This window comes from Bemisia tabaci, chromosome 3, assembly GCF_918797505.1.
Source record: "Bemisia tabaci chromosome 3, PGI_BMITA_v3".
In the NCBI taxonomy this organism is placed as follows: domain Eukaryota; kingdom Metazoa; phylum Arthropoda; class Insecta; order Hemiptera; family Aleyrodidae; genus Bemisia; species Bemisia tabaci.
In genome coordinates this window covers 5347782-5366364 of record NC_092795.1, presented here as the reverse complement: position 1 = coordinate 5366364, position 18583 = coordinate 5347782, and the positions used below count along the sequence as shown (strand labels likewise).

General features: G+C 38.2%; 2 protein-coding genes across 4 annotated transcripts in view; both read right to left on the bottom strand.

Annotated features, from left to right (window-relative positions):
• Positions 1–2647, bottom strand: part of LOC109043319 (endothelin-converting enzyme homolog) — a 31908-nt gene extending 29261 nt beyond the window's left edge. For 2 of the 3 annotated variants that reach the window (XM_072297682.1, XM_072297680.1), the window contains exon 1: positions 2381–2647. The gene's annotated coding sequence lies outside the window, so the exon portion shown is untranslated. The remainder of the gene's footprint in view (positions 1–2380) is intronic. The other variant, XM_019060499.2, reaches the window with a different exon arrangement.
• Positions 2648–9101: 6454 nt separating this feature from the next.
• LOC109043334 (transcription termination factor 4, mitochondrial) lies at positions 9102–18499 on the bottom strand. The gene is made up of 4 exons (XM_019060530.2): positions 18226–18499; positions 16678–17105; positions 12314–12659; positions 9102–9899 (listed from the first exon to the last, which is right to left on the bottom strand). Exons 2-4 carry the CDS (start codon positions 17081–17083, stop codon positions 9539–9541), a joined length of 1113 nt encoding a protein of 370 aa, XP_018916075.2. The 5' UTR covers positions 17084–17105; positions 18226–18499; the 3' UTR covers positions 9102–9538.
• Positions 18500–18583: the final 84 nt, after the last annotated feature.

Genomic DNA, 18583 nt, shown 5'->3' with positions numbered 1-18583 from the left:
ACATTTTTTTTAATCATCATATACTTTGGATTAATTTGTGAATTACGGCTTCTGAAAAATCGGAAGAAAAGTATCCGAAATTTTCTCTGGAAATTTTTTTCATCTGAGAAAAATTTCCGGCTTCCGGAGGCTAATACAGCGTTTTTTCTTAGCACAGTGGCATGTTTATGCCGAGTAAAATCAGTCGGTTTCTTTGATAATTTTTTACTCCGGACTTGTTGAGTCGGCAGTAATAACCGAGGCAACAAGTCCTGCGCAACCATGTGATACGAGGAATATTAAACACACATGATGCAAGGAAAGATGAGAATCTTTAATGGAATACACGCAGCTTATCTGGTCATTCGTACAATTTTTGCACATGCCGTGTATAATATCACACCTAAAAACTGTAAAGAATTTGATAAATTCTAAGAAAACTTAGGGGGTTTCCTGGTGGCTGCTACGCACTGTACGCACTCACCCTGCGTCCTTTCAGAGACCACTTTGCGGTGAGTTTTAAGAAACCTGGGTTACATTTCGAAAATCTAATACAAAGAGACTCATTTAGAGATCGATACTGGTTAGCAGCCATAAAAATCTCGGAAACCGACCGGATAGAGCTCTTGACTTCGGTAAAAATGACTAAAAATCAAAGGTTGAAGGGTCGGAGAGTTTATATTTATAATGAAAAAAGGCCTATTGCCGAGGAGGCAAAACCATAAAACATGGCAAGGGACATGGATTGACAAGAATCACTATTTTGATCATTATAATCGGGAAAATAGTAAGGTTTCGATGTTTTTGATCAACTTTTATGTCCTGTATCTTAGATTTTGCCCTATTATTTGGTATTATCTTCAAAAAAAAAAAAATCAATTTTGACAAAAGCGCTTTTTTGACCTGCAAAATTTAGAATGTTTACCCAAATTAGTAAATCAATATTAACATTCTATCATGATATTACTTCCAGTGAAAATGGTATGTTTCATAAAAAATTATGACCAAAGTCTCCGCTTGGATACGAAAAAAGACTCGAAATTGGCGTATTAATCATCACTGGGATGGGTTTTCTCCGAAGATTATGATTTAAGTTGATAAAGCAGCCTCACAAACATACATTCCCTCCCCCCCTCTTTTTTCCTACTTCAATATAACTGTCACGGTTCTATTAAATGATTTAGTCCGCGTTTCTAGTAACCATAGAGTACATAGAGACGTAATGTAAATAGTAGAGTTGGCTTCGGTCACTTCTTCGATACATTTTTGATCCAAAATGGCGATGTACAGTACTTAGTAATTCCTATCCTCTTTGTTTATATCAGATGACCGGGTCCCCGTGTATCGAAAACAATCGATTATATGCACCGAAAAAGTGACCCGGCGTAACACAGGCGTCTCGGGATTCCGTGGAAAATGCTTATAAGTGGCGCCAACTCTTCCATTTATATTACGACTTTACGTGCTCTGTGCTAATAACGCCACATCAGACAAACCAAATGATGTTCTTTCTCTTTTTGACGGTATGTGACCGCTTAATGCCGTTAAATTCTCAGATGAATGTTAAGTTTGTACGCTCCCGCCAAAAATCTTTATCGGAGCTCGTGTGAAGGACGCGTACACATCAGACCGAATATAACAAAACCTAAAGGAAATGAAGGGAAGGATGCCCTCGATTGTATTATAATCCAGCAGCAAAAATTAAAATTACTGTAGGAAGAGTAAATTTGATCTTTCAAACATTAAAAGTGCATAAAATTTCCAAAAGGAAGAAAAAAATGTCTACTATTGACATAAGTCAAAAAATCTATTTATTCCCGAGCAGACTCAGAGACATCAAATCAGTATATTTAATGCTGTGAATAACAGCGATAAAATGGTTTGTTAAACTTACGTTACGGGTAATGTAATACAGCCGGGTAATGTCGTCATGACCCGGGTAATGTCAGCATTAACCAGTCCTCCTGGCTAATGTCTAAAAGTAGATTGAAAATACGTAGGTATTTTTGGTGATTTGTGAGTGAAATAAGGGGTTTCAGATTTTCATAATCAAATTGAAAATACGTGAATACTGTGGAGTTATTTATTTTCAATTTGAATAAGCTTTGTGAGGGAGTGCGGAAAAATTTTAATTTATTTTAAAATTTTAAAATACAAAAATTCATTTTAAATAATGGAGATTTAAGATAAAATTAATTTAACGGAATTTAAATATTAACGGAATTTAAATAATTCAGTGTTCTTGGGTTATGTCGACATTACCCGGCTACATTACATTACCCGTAACACTTATATTATATAAAAGAGAAATCCATACTGAAAATCTATAGAGCCTTATAAGCTGTCAGTGACAAAAACAGATACGACTAACTAGTATTAGGTATACCAGTCGACGACTCACCTTTGATAAATGTCAGGAATGATGTGACTTAAACTCCACGCAGGCACACGGATACACATAAATCATGAGCGAAAATTGAGTATGAACCACTTCAGCAAAGAATAAAAAAGGCTAGCTTAAACTGTTGTTTTCTTGTCATTCGCCGGTATAACACAATATTTGACGAGGACTTTTATTCAATGGGTGGGAAAGTCATTTTCTTCCCGTAATTACCTAACGAAGCGACGATAACTCGTGCAAAAGATGTCCATATCTACCGCGTTTATCCTCCCACCAGTCCGCGAGAAAAATGAACTTGGACCACTCTCATTGTTGCCAACTTGTAGGAAACTCCCCACTAAAAACTCATTCATCAACTTATCATCTATGACTCACTATCATCAAACACAATATCCATGGCTAAAGTCGAAAGATGCATACCTACTATTGTGACGTTGCGAATCTCAACCCTTATCTTATTCGTTTATGGAAAACTAACCAACAATGGGGGGGGGGGGGGGCGTTCCGTGAACTTTTTATCATTTGTTGGAGAATATTCGCACAAAAATTTCTAGGAGTCGTTTTGGTCAGGCTTAATCCAAAAAATAAAATATAACCGGAAATATTGAAAAAATTAAATGAAGGTACGCAATTTTCAACTTTAGTAATCAATCTCACTATCTCGTGCGACAAAAATTGCACCATAAAACTTCCAATTTGCGTTCTTATTGACCCCATTAAAATACCTCATTAATCGACTCATTTGCCTTTAAATTGTACATGCTTAAGAACTGACAAAAATTTAGGGGCATACCTAAAAATGTTTCTGTCTAAATCGAGTCCCTTTATTCTCTAATGAAATTCAAAAATTATGCTAAACCTCAATACGGATGCTAGAACTAGAACTTAGTGAGTTTTTGGCTACCGATTTCTATTTGTGTCATCGTGTCTTGATTTTTTTTTTAGAAAAACACCGTACTCTTAAAGGATGCCTGTCGTTCTAATTATGTTGGAAAGCCTTCAATTTCGTATGATACTGAGCAACACCTCTGTTGCAAAATAGTTGCTTGAAGCGCCGTGGCGCGGCGGGCGCGGACGACTAGCGCATCGGCGCCTACAAACCTAACAGGGATACTTCACGCATGGCGCAATGCGTGAAGTATCCCTGAGGTTTGGAGGCGCCAGTGCGCGAGTAGCGCTGGCAGCACGTCGCTCCGCTCTGTGTTTGGCTCTAATATTTAAACTCGCAGAGTCAGCGTTTTTAAACTCAGGATTTTGAAATGTTTGCACACTCCGCATGGATAATTCTCATTAACATTGATGAAAAAAAAATATATATATTTGAAAGGAAAATATACTGAGTGTTTAGTAAGTATTAAGGTGGCTCCGTGTCAAATTTAATGATTGGGAACTATCAGTACCCTACATAAAGCCGCTTTTATAGCGCAGCCTCGCGCTCTGCGACTCCCAATTGGCGTTGGAATCAATCTTCCCATACATCATCAGGCAAATGACACCTTCTGATCTCCTCCTCAACTCCCTGCCGTTAACCTTTTACTGGACGTCCACGCCGCCTTTTTCCGGAAGGAACCCAATCAAATACCATTCTGGGTAACCGACCATCTGCCATACTAAAAAGAAACCTAATTTTTCCTTCAAATTAGGCATTTCTAAAAAATCTGATTTTGCAATTTCACATTATCATTTATAGGAATACATTTTATTTTATTTCATTTGAAAAAGAGACCTCCACTGTGTTCTCTTTTTATAACCGACAGTTTTTGGTTGACGCATTGAGCATTGTGCAACGAATCATCACAATCATATTCAATCGAGAAGCTCAAAGGCCCTGAAGATCGTAACTAGATCCTGTCGGTTTTTGAGGATGCGACTATTTCAACGCGTAAGAAACCGCTTTACCTACCCTTTGAAATGAAGGAGTTCGCAGCTTAGCGTCGTAGACAAACCCTGGTTTCGAGAGAGAAACGCTTGAACAAGCTGGTACCCAAGCGGTAACTAGCGGAAAATATATTGGAGTGATGTCGCATTTGCTTGCACTAAAATTGTGGTCATGTGTATGTGTTTTTATTGTGATGCGTAATGTAATTATTTTTACCACGTCAATATTTTTATATCATTTGACGAATTGTGACAGACATCAAATGACCAGACAATCAGAAGAGAGTTTAACAGTTTGCGATGCGGATAAAAATTGGAACTAAACTCAATTTTGTTGCAATGAATGTCAGCAATAGGAGCCCCTTCAATTAGTAGATAGGCAAAATACACAGTGTGCGGATGCAGAGGCACAATTTTTTTGTACTATGTAATTACAATGTATTGGACTACTTCGTCAACGGCATTTGATTCACATTCGATGACAATCTTACGAAACATTTTTGGAAAAAATATAAGTATTACTTATTTTGAATAAAGCTAATCTTGACGACTTGGAAAAACTAGTCACGGCCCACATTTCAGGTAGGAAAGAGCGAACACGATTTAATTTTCACTGATATATTTACCAGGTTGTGCTATAGTTTCGCCATTGCACCCAAGAAAAATCATATACAAGTATGTAGGCTTTTGATGTTACAGATTTCTTGTCGCAATTCCTACTTTCGAAAGACTAAGTAAGGGTCATAATTTCTGTTCAGAAGTCCGGATGATTCCTCCGGATTGTTCTTCGAAAATTTCGCACTTAGGCGTCAAAATTAGTTTTTTCGAAGGGATAAAACAAGGGGTGGCGCATTGAAGGAGGTTGGAGGAGACTCTACACACGATGCTGAATACCTAATTTCTTCTTCCTTTTTCGATTTCGGGTGCCAACAATTACGTTGTAATGCATTCAAATAATTCATTTATCGGAAAATTGACGATGTCGCGTTAAAAATCAGCGATGGTTTACTTCATTGGTACGATAGACAATGCTGGAATTAAGTTGAGGCGTAAGAGGAACACGCGAAGCTTCAGTTTTTGTCGCATGCCACCGACACTGAACGAATTTCATTTATAACGACTGGATGCAACTATTCGGGCTCCGTGGATGTCCGTGTTGCATACGAACGGATATGAAGGCGTTTTGACTTTAGACACTAATCGCTTCACCAGCGATAATCAGTGGAGCGCGTCAGCTGGAGGAATCTGACAAGATGTGAAAAAATCAAAAGCTCATTTCGATGTTAATACAGAGTGCAGAAGCTTTAAAAGTGCACACTTTTCTCGGAAAACTTCCTTCAGGGGGCACCCAATACAATTTCCCTGGTAAAAATTGGCGATAAGAGCTGCGTTTCAACATACTATATGAATTCTTATAGCTGGCTAAAGAAGGCTACAGAAAATCATATAGCTGTCTGTAGAATGCGGAGAAAATCATACGGCCGGGCTATACGAAGCGATAAAAAATTATGCAGCCGGGCTACAGTTCCTATCGCCGGGATTTACACTTTTTCGCCTGGCTGTTGCTCTTTCGCCATCGATTATATAAGGCTATAAGAAATTGTGTAGAAATATTTACAAGACACACTTTGTATTTTCCTTTAACACATATTTTTTTTTATCAATTAAAATGAGAATAATCCATACAGGATGTGCAAACATTTCAAAATCATGAGATGAATAACGCTGACTCCGCCAGATTAAATATTAGAGCCTAACACAAAGCGGAGCGGCGACGCACTGGCGCCTGCAAACCTATCAGGGATACTTCACGCATTGCGCAACGCGTGAAGTATCCCTGTTAGGTTTGTAGGCGCCAATGCGCGTTTCGAGCTGGCTGCCCGCCTGCCGCGCCGCTGCGTGCCACGGCGCTTGAAGCAACTATTTCACACCAGAAGTATTACACAGTATCATACGAAACTGAAGGCGCTCTAATATATTAGGAATGGCAGGCATCCATCAGAAGTACGGAGCTTTCCTCGCAAAATAAATCAAGATACTACGGCCCAAAAAGAGAGCAGTAGTCCAAAAACTCACTAAGTCCTAGCATCCGTACTTAGTAACGTTTAGCATACACTTTATCGTCTGGCTGTTGCTTAATCGCCATCGGCTATAAGAAATTGTGTAGCCGACTATAGAAGCTATTGGAAATCTTGCAGCCGGCTGTAGGTCTATGGTATTTTGGAACACAGATTCTAATGCCAATTTTTACCAGGGTTATAAAGTGAAGGAATTAACATACAACATCTTTATGGTAGAATTGAAGTTGGATACCTAAGGATTAAGAAAATGTCAACCACCTTGCGCGTTATGCGTTTCTTTAGCGAGAAATCTTGATTTGAAGTTGACGTCTTTTTCCCATTTCTTATGGACCAGTGATTCTCGACCCATTTCCCGCCCACGTTATACCCAAATTTGAAGTATTTTTGGGCGAAAAATTTGAAAATGAACCATCTTTGGGAGTCAGAAATATCTATAAGATGACGAACTCAAAAAAATTATTCAGATGTCGATTTGCGAAATTTTTATTTTTATCCACAGAGGGCCGCATTGTGCGCCGCGCCGAGGGTGAAATGATGAGTTCCGGGGCAAGTCAAAACGCCTTCACTCCCGTGTGTATGCCACACGGACATCCATCGGGCCCGAATAGTTGCATCCAGGAGTTGATATAAAAGAAGAGGTATCGATACAAGCCATTTTAGGGCCCGCCCCCACCCTACCTGACTTTCCGCAACTCTACGATTTTTGCGCTCGCTGAGGGTCTATATTTTACGGAACGCATCATGATTTGATCATGTCCAGTCTCTTTTCAGTTCTGATTTTGGCCTAAACATAGCTCTAAAGACCGATTTCGGTGAAAAACGCGGATTTTTCGGCATTTGACCGCAAACCCGCAAGATTCGCACCCTTCGCAAAAATCGGCCTCTAGACCCATTTCAAGGCCAACATTAGACCCGATAAGAAATGACCAAATCATTATGCATATTCCGTAAAATATTGACCCTTCGTGAGAAAAATAATCGTGGGGTTGAGGAAATTCAGGGTGGGCCCAAAAACGCGCCCTTATCGATGCCAGGATGCCTACCAGTTATAAAAACCAAAATTGAGGATTTTCGGGGACTTTTAGGGGTGTTTTTTTTTTTCAAGAAAATCGGGGACTTTTTTCCCCCGAAATAGTAAGAGAAAGGAAGCTAGTTAGAGCGTTAAATGGCGTATTTTATACGACAAATTTTACAAGTCACGTTGAATCGATGAAAACAATCGAAAAACGAAGCAACACTTCAGTTTTTTTATTATTGGTTACACTGCGCCGCCGCGGCTGGCGGGAAAATTTGAAAATGCCGCTGTTTCGGATGATTTTGGTCATTTTTTGGGGACCTAAACAAGAAAATTGGGGAATTTCGGGGATATCGGGGACACTCTTCCTAAATCGGGGGCATTGGGGACCGGTAGACACCCTGGATACCTCTCCTTTGTATACTGTTCGTCACATCCAAATTTGACACTAACTAAGGGCGCTTTGCTTTGTTCCTCTTATAGACCGTAACTTAATTCCAACGTTGCCTGTTGTGCCAAATAAGTAAACTAGGTATTACTGATTTTTAATGCGACGTGGTAAAATTTCCGAATAATGCTTCAATTGTTTATATATGTACCTAATAAAAACGTTGCCGTCCCAAAATAAGAGACTGCGGCCCTGAGCTTCTTCGATCTGAGAACGAAGAGTGCAGCAAAGTTAGGAACTTTCGGAAAAATTCGAGCGCGCGTCTCTCAACAAATTTTTACTTTTTGCGCTAAAAATGAAGAAGAACGCCCGGTCAGGAATGTAAAATTACGGTCAATGCAGAGCCTGGTGCAGCGAGACGCAAAACAAATCTGGCTGAACTCCGGCAACCTTGCAAATTTATTCCCTGCTCCCACGTCATTCGGCGCTTACCTAAATCCGCGCGCGCGTCAAAACTGCTTCTGACTTTTTGAACTTTGCAGACTTTTATTACGAATAAGTAACTATCTCACTTTTTCGCGATTATTTTTAGTCGCTGATAAACGGCACAGCGCAACGTGGCGCGCCAGGATCACGGTGCTGCCGTGCTAAGGAAAAACGCCGTATGAACATTCGAGAGTCGCCCATTTCCTTCCACAAAATGTTCATTTTTGAGACAAGCTGTGAATATTTTTCCTTGAAATTTTCAGGAGCTATAAGTGAAATTGCGAACAAAATTATCTACAAAATTGCAATGAAAATACTCATAAGTTTACCATGAAATTCGTGTTTTATTAACGGAAATTTGGCAACGCCCGAAGGTTCATATGGCGTTTTTCCTCAGCACGGCAGGGTAAGCCTCAAACGAAGGGAGGTTGCCTGTTCTGGGAAAATCCTTCCCTCACTAAATTTTTCTCCGAGATCTACGATCGGATAGCAAAATTCTTAGAATGGGAAAGTTTTATGAGAAAACTCGTAAAATTTCATTGGAAATATTTCTGGAGACATCTGTAATTTACGAAGTAAAACGATGGTCGCAGTGCGAAACCACGTATTTTCATTTGCGACGTTGCATACTTCCTGCCATATTTGAAACTCTTCCTTTGGAAAACCCTTGAACGTAATTTTTTAAAAACTTCCTTGCTTTTTCTTCTCCTCTGGCAGGTATTTTGCATAAATTTCAACCTGTAAAGTTGGCTTGTTTCTCTTCAAAATAATAAAATAGGGGTGGAAATTTTGAGACACCGCAATTAAGATACATGGTTCTGCACTTTGGCCATTATTCATACGCGAAAAAAAAAGGAAATCAAACTTTCTACGTTTAAAAGTAAAAATTCAGTAACAATTTATTTACAGTCACAGGGACAATTGATATTTAAAAAAAAAAAAAGTAGTCTCACAAAGGCTTCAATACATTGCATCAACATAAAACATCTGCTAATAAAGAGAGGGGCTCTGACAAAATTTTATCAAATTTAGATATTACATGTACTTTGATAAAATATGTTAATTAATGCTTGAAAAATATGAATTACTTTCTAAATTAATCAAAACATTTTGACCCCTGATTAAAAAAATGCAAGAAAAGGAGCCAGTTCTTTTGGGAGGGATAAAGGGTTGAAATTCTTTGAAGTCTAAACAACTTCCATCAAACTGAAAATCTTATGCTGCACTTCGTAATTCGCTGAAAATGTTTTTCCTTATTCTCGGTCATGAAGTATTCTGGTGAAAGCACAACTTACGAACAATATTTTGGTCTAAAATGAGTCGACAATAGGGGGTTCGGGTTTGGGCCTTTTCTTTTGCATCCTTGCGCTAACAGGAATTTGATCATTAACACTTAAAGAAGGATTAACCAACCCATAAGTATCTTTTGGTTTCAAAAAGTCCCTATCATCATAGATTTCATGTGCATACATCATCTCCTTAAAGACCTCATATTCAATAAGACTCAGCCCTGCAATTTTATACACAAACTTTTGCTCATGAGTGTCAACAATATCGGTAAGCTGTGGGTGCTTCGGTGTTTCAAGTGGATCTGCATTGTACTTCGTAATGATATAAACGCCTGTTTTGTACAAGAACAAAAACCGGCAGCGCAAATGGAACAAATTATACCTGAAACAAAGCAAAAATTGGTATTAGTAATGATTTTAGGGCGATGCTCAAAAATGAAATGAGAATTATGCAGAATTATAATAGATAATGAAAAAACTTGGAGCTAAAGAGAGCGGCTACAGAAGCTGAACAGCCACTGTGATGTACATTGAAAAGATACCTGAGGTAGCCTACCAGGCTGAAACACCGCCTGCAGGAGCAAATACCTCACTCTGTTCTAGGTTTCTTCTTTCACCTGATAAGTTGAAAGACACTTGTCAAACAAAAATCAACAAACTTGTCTGGCGACCATTTATCAACTCACTGGGCGGAAAAGGAAGCCCAAAGCAACTAACATGCTACGTTCTGGAGAAAGCTACAATATAAACACAGTTAATCAAATTTGATGAGCTGACCCAGCAGAATTTCATATTCAACAACACAAAATTTTGGCACTCTTGAAACAGAGATGGTAGCTCCTTTATAATTTTATGACTATTAATTAGTCAAGAGTACAAAATTAAAATTTATAAAATAAATTTTAATTAAATGTAGTTATTAAAAGTAAATTTATGTGCTTCTTCTCAAGAAAGAACTCAGAAGTATCTTGAAAAGCTTGGTCTTGGAGATAGTAAACTGGCATTAGGTTTTCAAACGATTTGATACCTATTTCTCTTACAGAGAACACAAAGTAATGGCAGAGTGTGAAAATTTTCTTGACCTCGACAAATTAAAAAGAGAGGAATGCGAATGCATACATACATAAAGTCGCGATTATAGCGCCGCCTCGCGCTCTGCGACGCCCAATCGCCATTGCCCCCTATCCTCCCAGAGATCATCAGGCAATTGGCACCTTCTGATCTCCTCCTCCACCCCTTGTCGCCAACCTTTCACAGGACGTCCACGCCGTCGCCTTCCGGGAGGAACCCAATCGAAGACCTGCTTGGGCAACCGATCATCTGCCATCCTTCGCACATGTCCATACCAGACCAACTGCTTGGACCTGATATCGTGCACGATGTCCTTTTCCACACCCATTATCTCGCGTACCCTTTCATTGCGGATACGCTCTCTTCTCGATATCCCAGCAGACCTTCGCCAAAAGTCCATCTCGGTTGCCCTAAGCATGTCTTCAGTTCTTTTCTTAAGTTGCCAGACCTCACTCCCGTAAGTTACGATACTCTTCACGATGACGTTGTAAATTTTCCTTTTGGTCTCCTTGGAGATACTCTGGTAGGAATGCGAATGAATTCCTCTATTTTCAATGCTGCCTGAAGTCAATGTTTTTCCAAGACCCAAGAAACGTCTATGGGTACATAGCACATGATCTGAGGAACTAACTCGTTTTCAAACCATTCTTGCCCTCTTACACTCACATTTTGGGCCTTTTTCCTAAACCCTCATTGACGTTAGTACGTAGAGATGTCCCAGACCACCTGTACCAGGCTTTTTTCTCAGTTATTTTGGGTTGAGCAAAGTAGGAGGGACAGATAGCAAATTGAACACAGAGAATTCAAATTTCACTAAAGCCCCCTTAGAAGCTCCTTGTAGCTAAAAGAGAGTCCTTTCTATGAAACTTTTTGGCCTTGGACATTCTGGATGAACACTTCAAATTGGTTGTCCATAGATTGACGTCTACAGTATTTCAAACCCAAAGACATAAAGATGGAGTGCTCGTATATAAAAGCACAGGGAAAAAGTGAAGCCAGATTTGGCGCTGGGCGCTTGTGTGAGTGTGTAAATGAGCATCGGAATCCGAAGGGCGGGACACGTAAATTTCATTTGAACTTGTCCTCTTGATTTTTCCATATTTCTTTTTCTAAACGTGTTTTAAATGCCTAAAACGAATATATTAAGGAAATTGGGACGGTGACTTGGTATGATACACCTATTTTGGCTCGGTAACAAGCAAGGACCTCAGATAAAGTTAGTTTTTCTTCTGCTCATGGTGGTCCTGCCGGTTCAAACAGGCCGTTACAGCCTAAGATTATTCTTACTCCCAAATGAAATTAATTGGTCGATGACGAACCAAAAATAACCTAGACCTAATAAATATATGTGGGTGAGTGAATTTGGGCAAAAATCAACCTTGAATACTTTTTTTTACGCAATTCTATTCAGTTCCCGCCCTACATTTTAATTTCAAACTTGTCCCGATTTTGCTGCCAATCCTCTAGCCAATAGTACCTAGAGGTGGTTGAAAAGTAGCTTCATTTTTTGCTTTTAGCGCTCCGTCTTTATGTTTATGTTCAAACCATAAACTGTCCTAATTTGGTACTAGAGAATTTTTTTGCCGTCAATCGATGAGAAGTATAAAACTTTGCTCTTAACAATGGTTTTAGGGCTTAAATTTTTAATTCTTCAGCACTGAGCCAAGGTCTCTTTTCCTATGGATGATCATACAGAAAAAGAGGAGAAATACAGAAAGCAACTACCTGAAAACACCAGACCTCGCAATCTGGGACTTCGGAATCCGCATCGGCTCAACCAAGTAATCCATTATAATCTTCACATCTTCCCACTTCTTGAACATGACTTGCGGAGAGTTCATAAGCAATTTGGCTAGTCGACTCCTTCTGCCTTCTAGGTATTCTCTTAGCGGTGGGATCCGATCGTCGATGTCTTGTTCCCCAAGAGCAAGGAACATGGGGTTATTCACCAGCAGAGGCAGTAGTCTTGACTCTCCAAACTGGATTCTCATCCAATTGTACATTGAGTCTTCTAGTTCTTTTTCTTCAAATAGAAGGAGACCTGGGTAATCTGTGACCATTTTTAGTATGCCTGAAAATAGAGAAAAAAGGAGTGTGGTTGGTATTCAAAACATTAGAACCTTGGTGCCGAAAAACTTATGTTGGAAAATATGGTATCATTGCTCAGAAGAGTGTCGTAGACACTTTGCAACAAAAAAAAAAAAGAAGCAAAATTATAGAAGCAAATTTTCCTCACAATTTCAAAACTTACTTGAAATTGTGAGGAAAAGCTGTGTCAAGTTTTGATCTATCATTTTTCCAGGTCAAAATAATGAAAATCAAATGCACCTCTACGACTGATGTTGGCAGAAAAATGACCTAAATGTCCCACAACTTGATCTGTGTTCTTCTACTAGGTGCATTTTTTCATCAAAACTCGATATAATCCAACTTAACAAAATTTGCTCTCCTAAAAATTGTTCCACTTCCCAATGGTCCCTTTTCCCATAATTGATTATAGAGAGACTTTGTAAGTACAAGTACCTGTTACTGTTTTACCTGTGAAAAAGAAAACATCTGAAAATGGACCACTAGGTAAGGTACAAATTTAAGCATTTCGATGTACCTATGTTTCCTTTTCCAAGTTTCTCATTGAGCAAAATTTGTGCAAGAAAAATTACTAAAATTAACTCCCAAACAAAATATTCATGTTTTTATCTAGCAATGGTTATGCAGAAAAATTTTAATTTCCTGCTCTCAATGGTTTTAGCTAACTTCTTAATGGAGCAGTGTTCCTTCCCTGAACCGTGTTGTTCAAAGTATTGACAACATGTAACAGCTGATTGTGAGCTGAAGCCTCGAGATTGAGGTTTTGCATATTTTAAATCGCAATTCTGTATCGCAGAGACTGATTTATTAACGTTCAGTGTGCGAATGAATTCAAGCAGATTAGCTATGGTTCTTGTAATGAGCAGAGAGCTTGAATTTCTGTATTGAAAAACGATGATATCTTGGTTAGGGTTTTCTTTCAATGAATTCCGATGAAAAATACGTGTTCTCTTTACAATAATTTTTGTTGAACAAATCATGCTCTACCTGAAATTTAAATGGGCAAAAGTACATCATAATGTTTAAATTTGAATCTTGTCGAGAAGCCCATTTCTATGTACAAGGAAAGAAGTTCCCCAAAATTTTCATAGAACAAAAAAACTCATTAGAATAATTTTCAAACTGCCATATGACCACTAAGTTAAAGAAATTTTTGTAGAGGCACCAACTTCTAATTGGACCGCATTAAACAGAAAGGAACCAAGCCACATCAGTTATTGCCAAATTTAATCGGGCAATTTAATTTTTTACGTGAAAACGGTTGTGCGGATTTTCGTGAAAATTTCTATGAATTTTCTCCATAATACAAAGCAAATTCCTTAAAATTTTCAAAGGAATCCGCACAAACGTTCTCTCGTAAAAAATCAAATTCCCCTGTTAAATTTGGCAATAGCTGATGTGGCTTGGTTCCTTTCTGTTTAACGCGGTCCAATTCTGCCCTCATTGCATACCTATGAATGTTCAAAATTTTCTATCTATAACAACCTAATACAGTCTGGCGACTTAACCCCTTCTCACGCTTGTAATAGCTGGCATGATTTTAATGTAGTCCCAGACAGAGGCTGAAGAAGTCAAGGAACAATGTTAAAATTGCTGCAGCATAATTCTTCAAGTCACTGCCCAGAAATTTAAAAGATTTGTTTAAAGTAGGAAACATTGCTAGGTTCCTGACTTCACTCAAAAACTTTTCAGCAGCAAATGCCCCGTACTTTGAGAAAGTACTCATCAACCTCTAGTCTTGTATCTACTATTTGCATCATGTATCTACTATTATCATGTAACTATCTAGCATGTGACCTGTATTAAAGTCATGTACACGGCTCATGTACCAAAAGTAAAAATAAATAAATAGCATAGACCCACGTAAATTTATTAGTAAATATTTTTTGTCTATTTTTTGGGAATCATTGTTCCACTCTTGAATTTTTCATTCTCTCCGAATTTCACAAAAATTCATAGACATGAAGTTCTTGAATGTTTGAATGATATTTGTATTTGATCTGATAATCAAACGGAGCTTGATGCCTTGATTCTGTTTTTTAAAGAGGCAGCCTCGGCTGCATATTTAATTGAACGCATTTCTGTCAAACGGAACTATGAGCATCATGATGTGAGCCCTGGTATGTATGTATTCTTATGGGTCTCAGGGCTCATGTCTTGATGCACATACGAGGTCTGTTCGATTAGAAACCGGATTTTGGTCATAACTAGCCCACAATGCGTCCGAATTAGGTTTTCTTGAGCTATCCTGATAGCTGGAAATATAATTAAGAACACTACGTTCACAGATTTTGTTTATTTTGATCAGTGTTTTTTCTGTGTCATCTTGAATACGAGTAAGTCAGGTGCGTTTTGCGATTTTCATCATGCGATCACTGATAGAGCAAAGATTCAACATTAAATTTTGTTTAAAACTCGGTAAGTATACCTCGTACCGAAACTTTTGGTATGCTAAGTAAAGTTTACCAAGATCATTGTATGAGATGTTCCTACTGTTTTGAGTGGGTTAAACGATTCAAAACGGGTCAGGAGTTCGTCGAAGATGAGGAGCATAGGAATCGACCCTCAACGGCAACTGACATTTGTCACGTGGAGGAAGTGCGGGCAAAAGTGCTCGAAAATGGTCGTTTCGAGTTTGTTGAACAGAGTAATATTTCTGAAGGCTCTGTACATACAATTTTGATGGAATATGTAGACACCATCGAGTTTCAGGTACACTTGCCCCTTGATTGTTGTCCGTTTAACGAAAATCCAACTAAATGTCAATTTCCCTTTAGCTGCTTGAACGTTCCAACAATGATCCTACATTTTTGGATAGAGTAATTTTCGGTGACAATACTTTAGTGTACGGTTACGATATGGAAACGAAACTCCAATCGTCCTTGTGGTTTGAAAAATGTAGTGCAAGACCGAAAAAAGAGAGACAAGTTCGGTCAAACATAAAAATCGCAAAACACCCTTGAGGTTGCCTTATTTCAGGCCACATGCCAACGAAGCTAATTAGGATTTTTCAAATTTGTGAACGTAGCGTTCTTAAATATATTTTCAGCTATCAGAAAAACTCAAGAAAACGTAATTAGGACGCATTGTGGGGTAGTTATGACCAAAATCCGGTTTCTAATCTAACAGACCTCGTAGTTCCATTTGATAGAAATAAGTCCAATTAAGTCTTTGCATATAAGGTGGGCTATGAATGGGCCACTAGAAACAGTGGTAAAACGTTGCACATTTTCTCTTCAAAATATTTTAATTCACACACCAAGAAACCAAACCCTGAATGAAATATTAATGCGTGTTTATATCACAGCTCAAATGGAAGTTAGATGATACCAATGACGTCATTTGAACTTTTGCCATTCAACCAATATTTATTATAAACTCTTATATCTTGTTTAACGGTTGATTTTCAGACTGTTCGTTGCTTTATTCATTTTCCTTATGAAATTTCAAAGAGAGAATATAGTGCGCAGTGTTTTGGATTGCAAGTGTTGTTTAGTACCCACTGCAGTTTTTCAAACCATATTAAGAGGCTGTACCCATGGGACTGATCTAATTTGACCAAAAAAATCTTGCCAATGGGTAGTTTCACATTGTCCTTTGAAAAAGTGTGGAAACTTTTTAAATACCTAAGAGAAACAATTAGATTTAATTTCAATATCCTTCAAACAAACGGTCAAGCCTTCCAGAGATTTAATTGTCTATTTAGTGTACATGACGCTGTGAAATTCAAAATAAATCACTTTCATAAAATATTATTAAGAGAAAAACTCTGAATGAAATAAATAAGAGAAAAATAAAAAAAAAAAATTTAAACTCTTGAACGCAGCATAATCTACTAGATGATGCATCAAGCAAAGATACTTGAGAAAAGTAAAAAAAAAAATAATAATAATTTTAAATGATCTCTGATATTCCTATTATTACTTCATGATGGGTCAAAATGATTTCCATCACAATTAAACATTTTTTAATGACAAGAACTTGGTTAAGTATCTACAAACCTTGCTTGGCAAACCCGTATTGGGTTAAATGTCCAAAACAGGTGGCCCACTTGGCAGGAGCAATATCTGCAAGTTCAGGCGCCTCCTGTAAAGCTGACATAATGTGCTTTGGGGGGATTTTTAGTTCCTTTGAGGTATATTCCACAATGGCAGGAACTTTAGGGTACTGTTCAGCTAAAGAACTGAAATCGATGCGTTCTTGTGCCTTTAAAGAGTAGCGTTTTTTCATTCGTTCCAAAAACTGAGGAGTACATTGATCAGCCTTTTTTTCATATTTCTGAATGTTCTTTTTGTGGTACAGATTCAGATCCTCTATTACAAATTTGCTCGGTAACTTTTCAGGCCCACTTGAAAAGGCTACTGTGGTCAGCCTTTTGATTTTGGGGAAAAATCTGCACCCTATCATGGTCACTTTCTTGTGAGTCAGCCTGAAAAAAAAAAATGATAGGCAAAAATTTAAAATAAAGAATATTTGAGTGGGAAGGGGTGTTAGTATACAAGATTACTTACAGAGCATTTGCTTCACTCTGAAGCTGCTTCAAAATAATTAAACATCAGAGGGGGATGTTGGTTTTTGGTACCTGCTCATGAAAGCAGCATGGTTTCGTCCTTGCATTTGGTCAATCCTTGATGACTATTAGATGGCGGCAGCATAGTCACTTGCGAATGGAGGGGAAACAACTGATGACTTAGGTGTCTGACACAAGTTCTACCTTTCATAAGCTCCAACTTCATAGTGGCATATAATACAGAGGACTTGAGACTTCAACCTCAGTTCAAAATTCTACCTTGCTAGAGGCAATGGCGATCAGTTCAAAATTGGTCGGTTCTATTAGCTAAAAATAATGCCAAAGATGCAATTATAACAGGAGGGTATGGATTCGATCGAAAAATGAAAATGGGAATCAATCGACATGATTCGATCGACTCCGATTCAATCAACAGTTAATTTAAAGACACCCGTATCGATTCGATTGACATGAATGAATCGAAAAATGAAAACGTGAATCGATCGACACTGATTCGATCGACAACCGTGAATCAACCGACAAACCCGTGAATGGATCGACAAACCCGTGAGTGGATCGACAAACCCGTGAATCGATCATCAAATCCGTGAATGGATCGAAAAATCCGTGAGTCGATCGACAAACCTGTGAGGCGATCGACAAATCCTTGAGTCGACCGAATTTTATCAATCAAATCGGTGTACATCGATTCACGTTTTCATTTTTCAATCCATTCATGTCGATCGAATTGACACAGGTGTTTTTAAATTAACTGTCGATCGAATCGGTGTCGATCGATTCATGTTTTCATTTTTCGATCGATTCATGTCGATCGAATTGACACCGGATTTTTAACAATTTGTCAATCAAGTCAGTGTCGATCTATTCATATCGATCGTTTCACGTTTTCATTTTTCGATCGATTAATGTCGATCGAATCAACACCCTCCTCATAACAATACCACTAGAAAACATACATCTAACTCTTAAATGAATCATACACCTGAATGATTGTTCAAAAATGAGCAGGGAACTTTACCTCTATTTAAATTGCGAAATAGGTAGAGAGAACTCATTTCACCTCACTGCATAAAATTATCAGTGGTAAAAAGCACACAATGTAATGCGTGAAGTGATGACAGCCAATACATGACTTGATGTACTTAGAAAGGGACTCTCGCACTAACCAAAATATAAAGTGATCAATAATAAAGAATGACAGAGCTTTAAAGATAAAAATTCATATTAGTTGCTAATTTTGAAGCACTTTTGCACATTGAAAAACAAGGAAACTCCAAACAAACTCCAAATCAGGGAAGTTAGGGTTAACATGCGATGCATAACCTTAAAGTTTTCATCACATGTTATTGTTGGTTGTTGCTGCTCTGGGTGATGAA

Excerpts from the sequence above, each read along its gene's own strand:
- LOC109043334 (XM_019060530.2), bottom strand. The coding sequence starts at position 17,083 with ATGATAGGGTGCAGATTTTTCCCCAAAATCAAAAGGCTGACCACAGTA. Across the intron at positions 12,660-16,677 it reads ATACGGGTTTGCCAAGCAAG|GCATACTAAAAATGGTCACA; the intron begins GTTTGTAGATAC and ends CTCTATTTTCAG. Across the intron at positions 9,900-12,313 it reads GCGAGGTCTGGTGTTTTCAG|GTATAATTTGTTCCATTTGC; the intron begins GTAGTTGCTTTC and ends GCTTTGTTTCAG.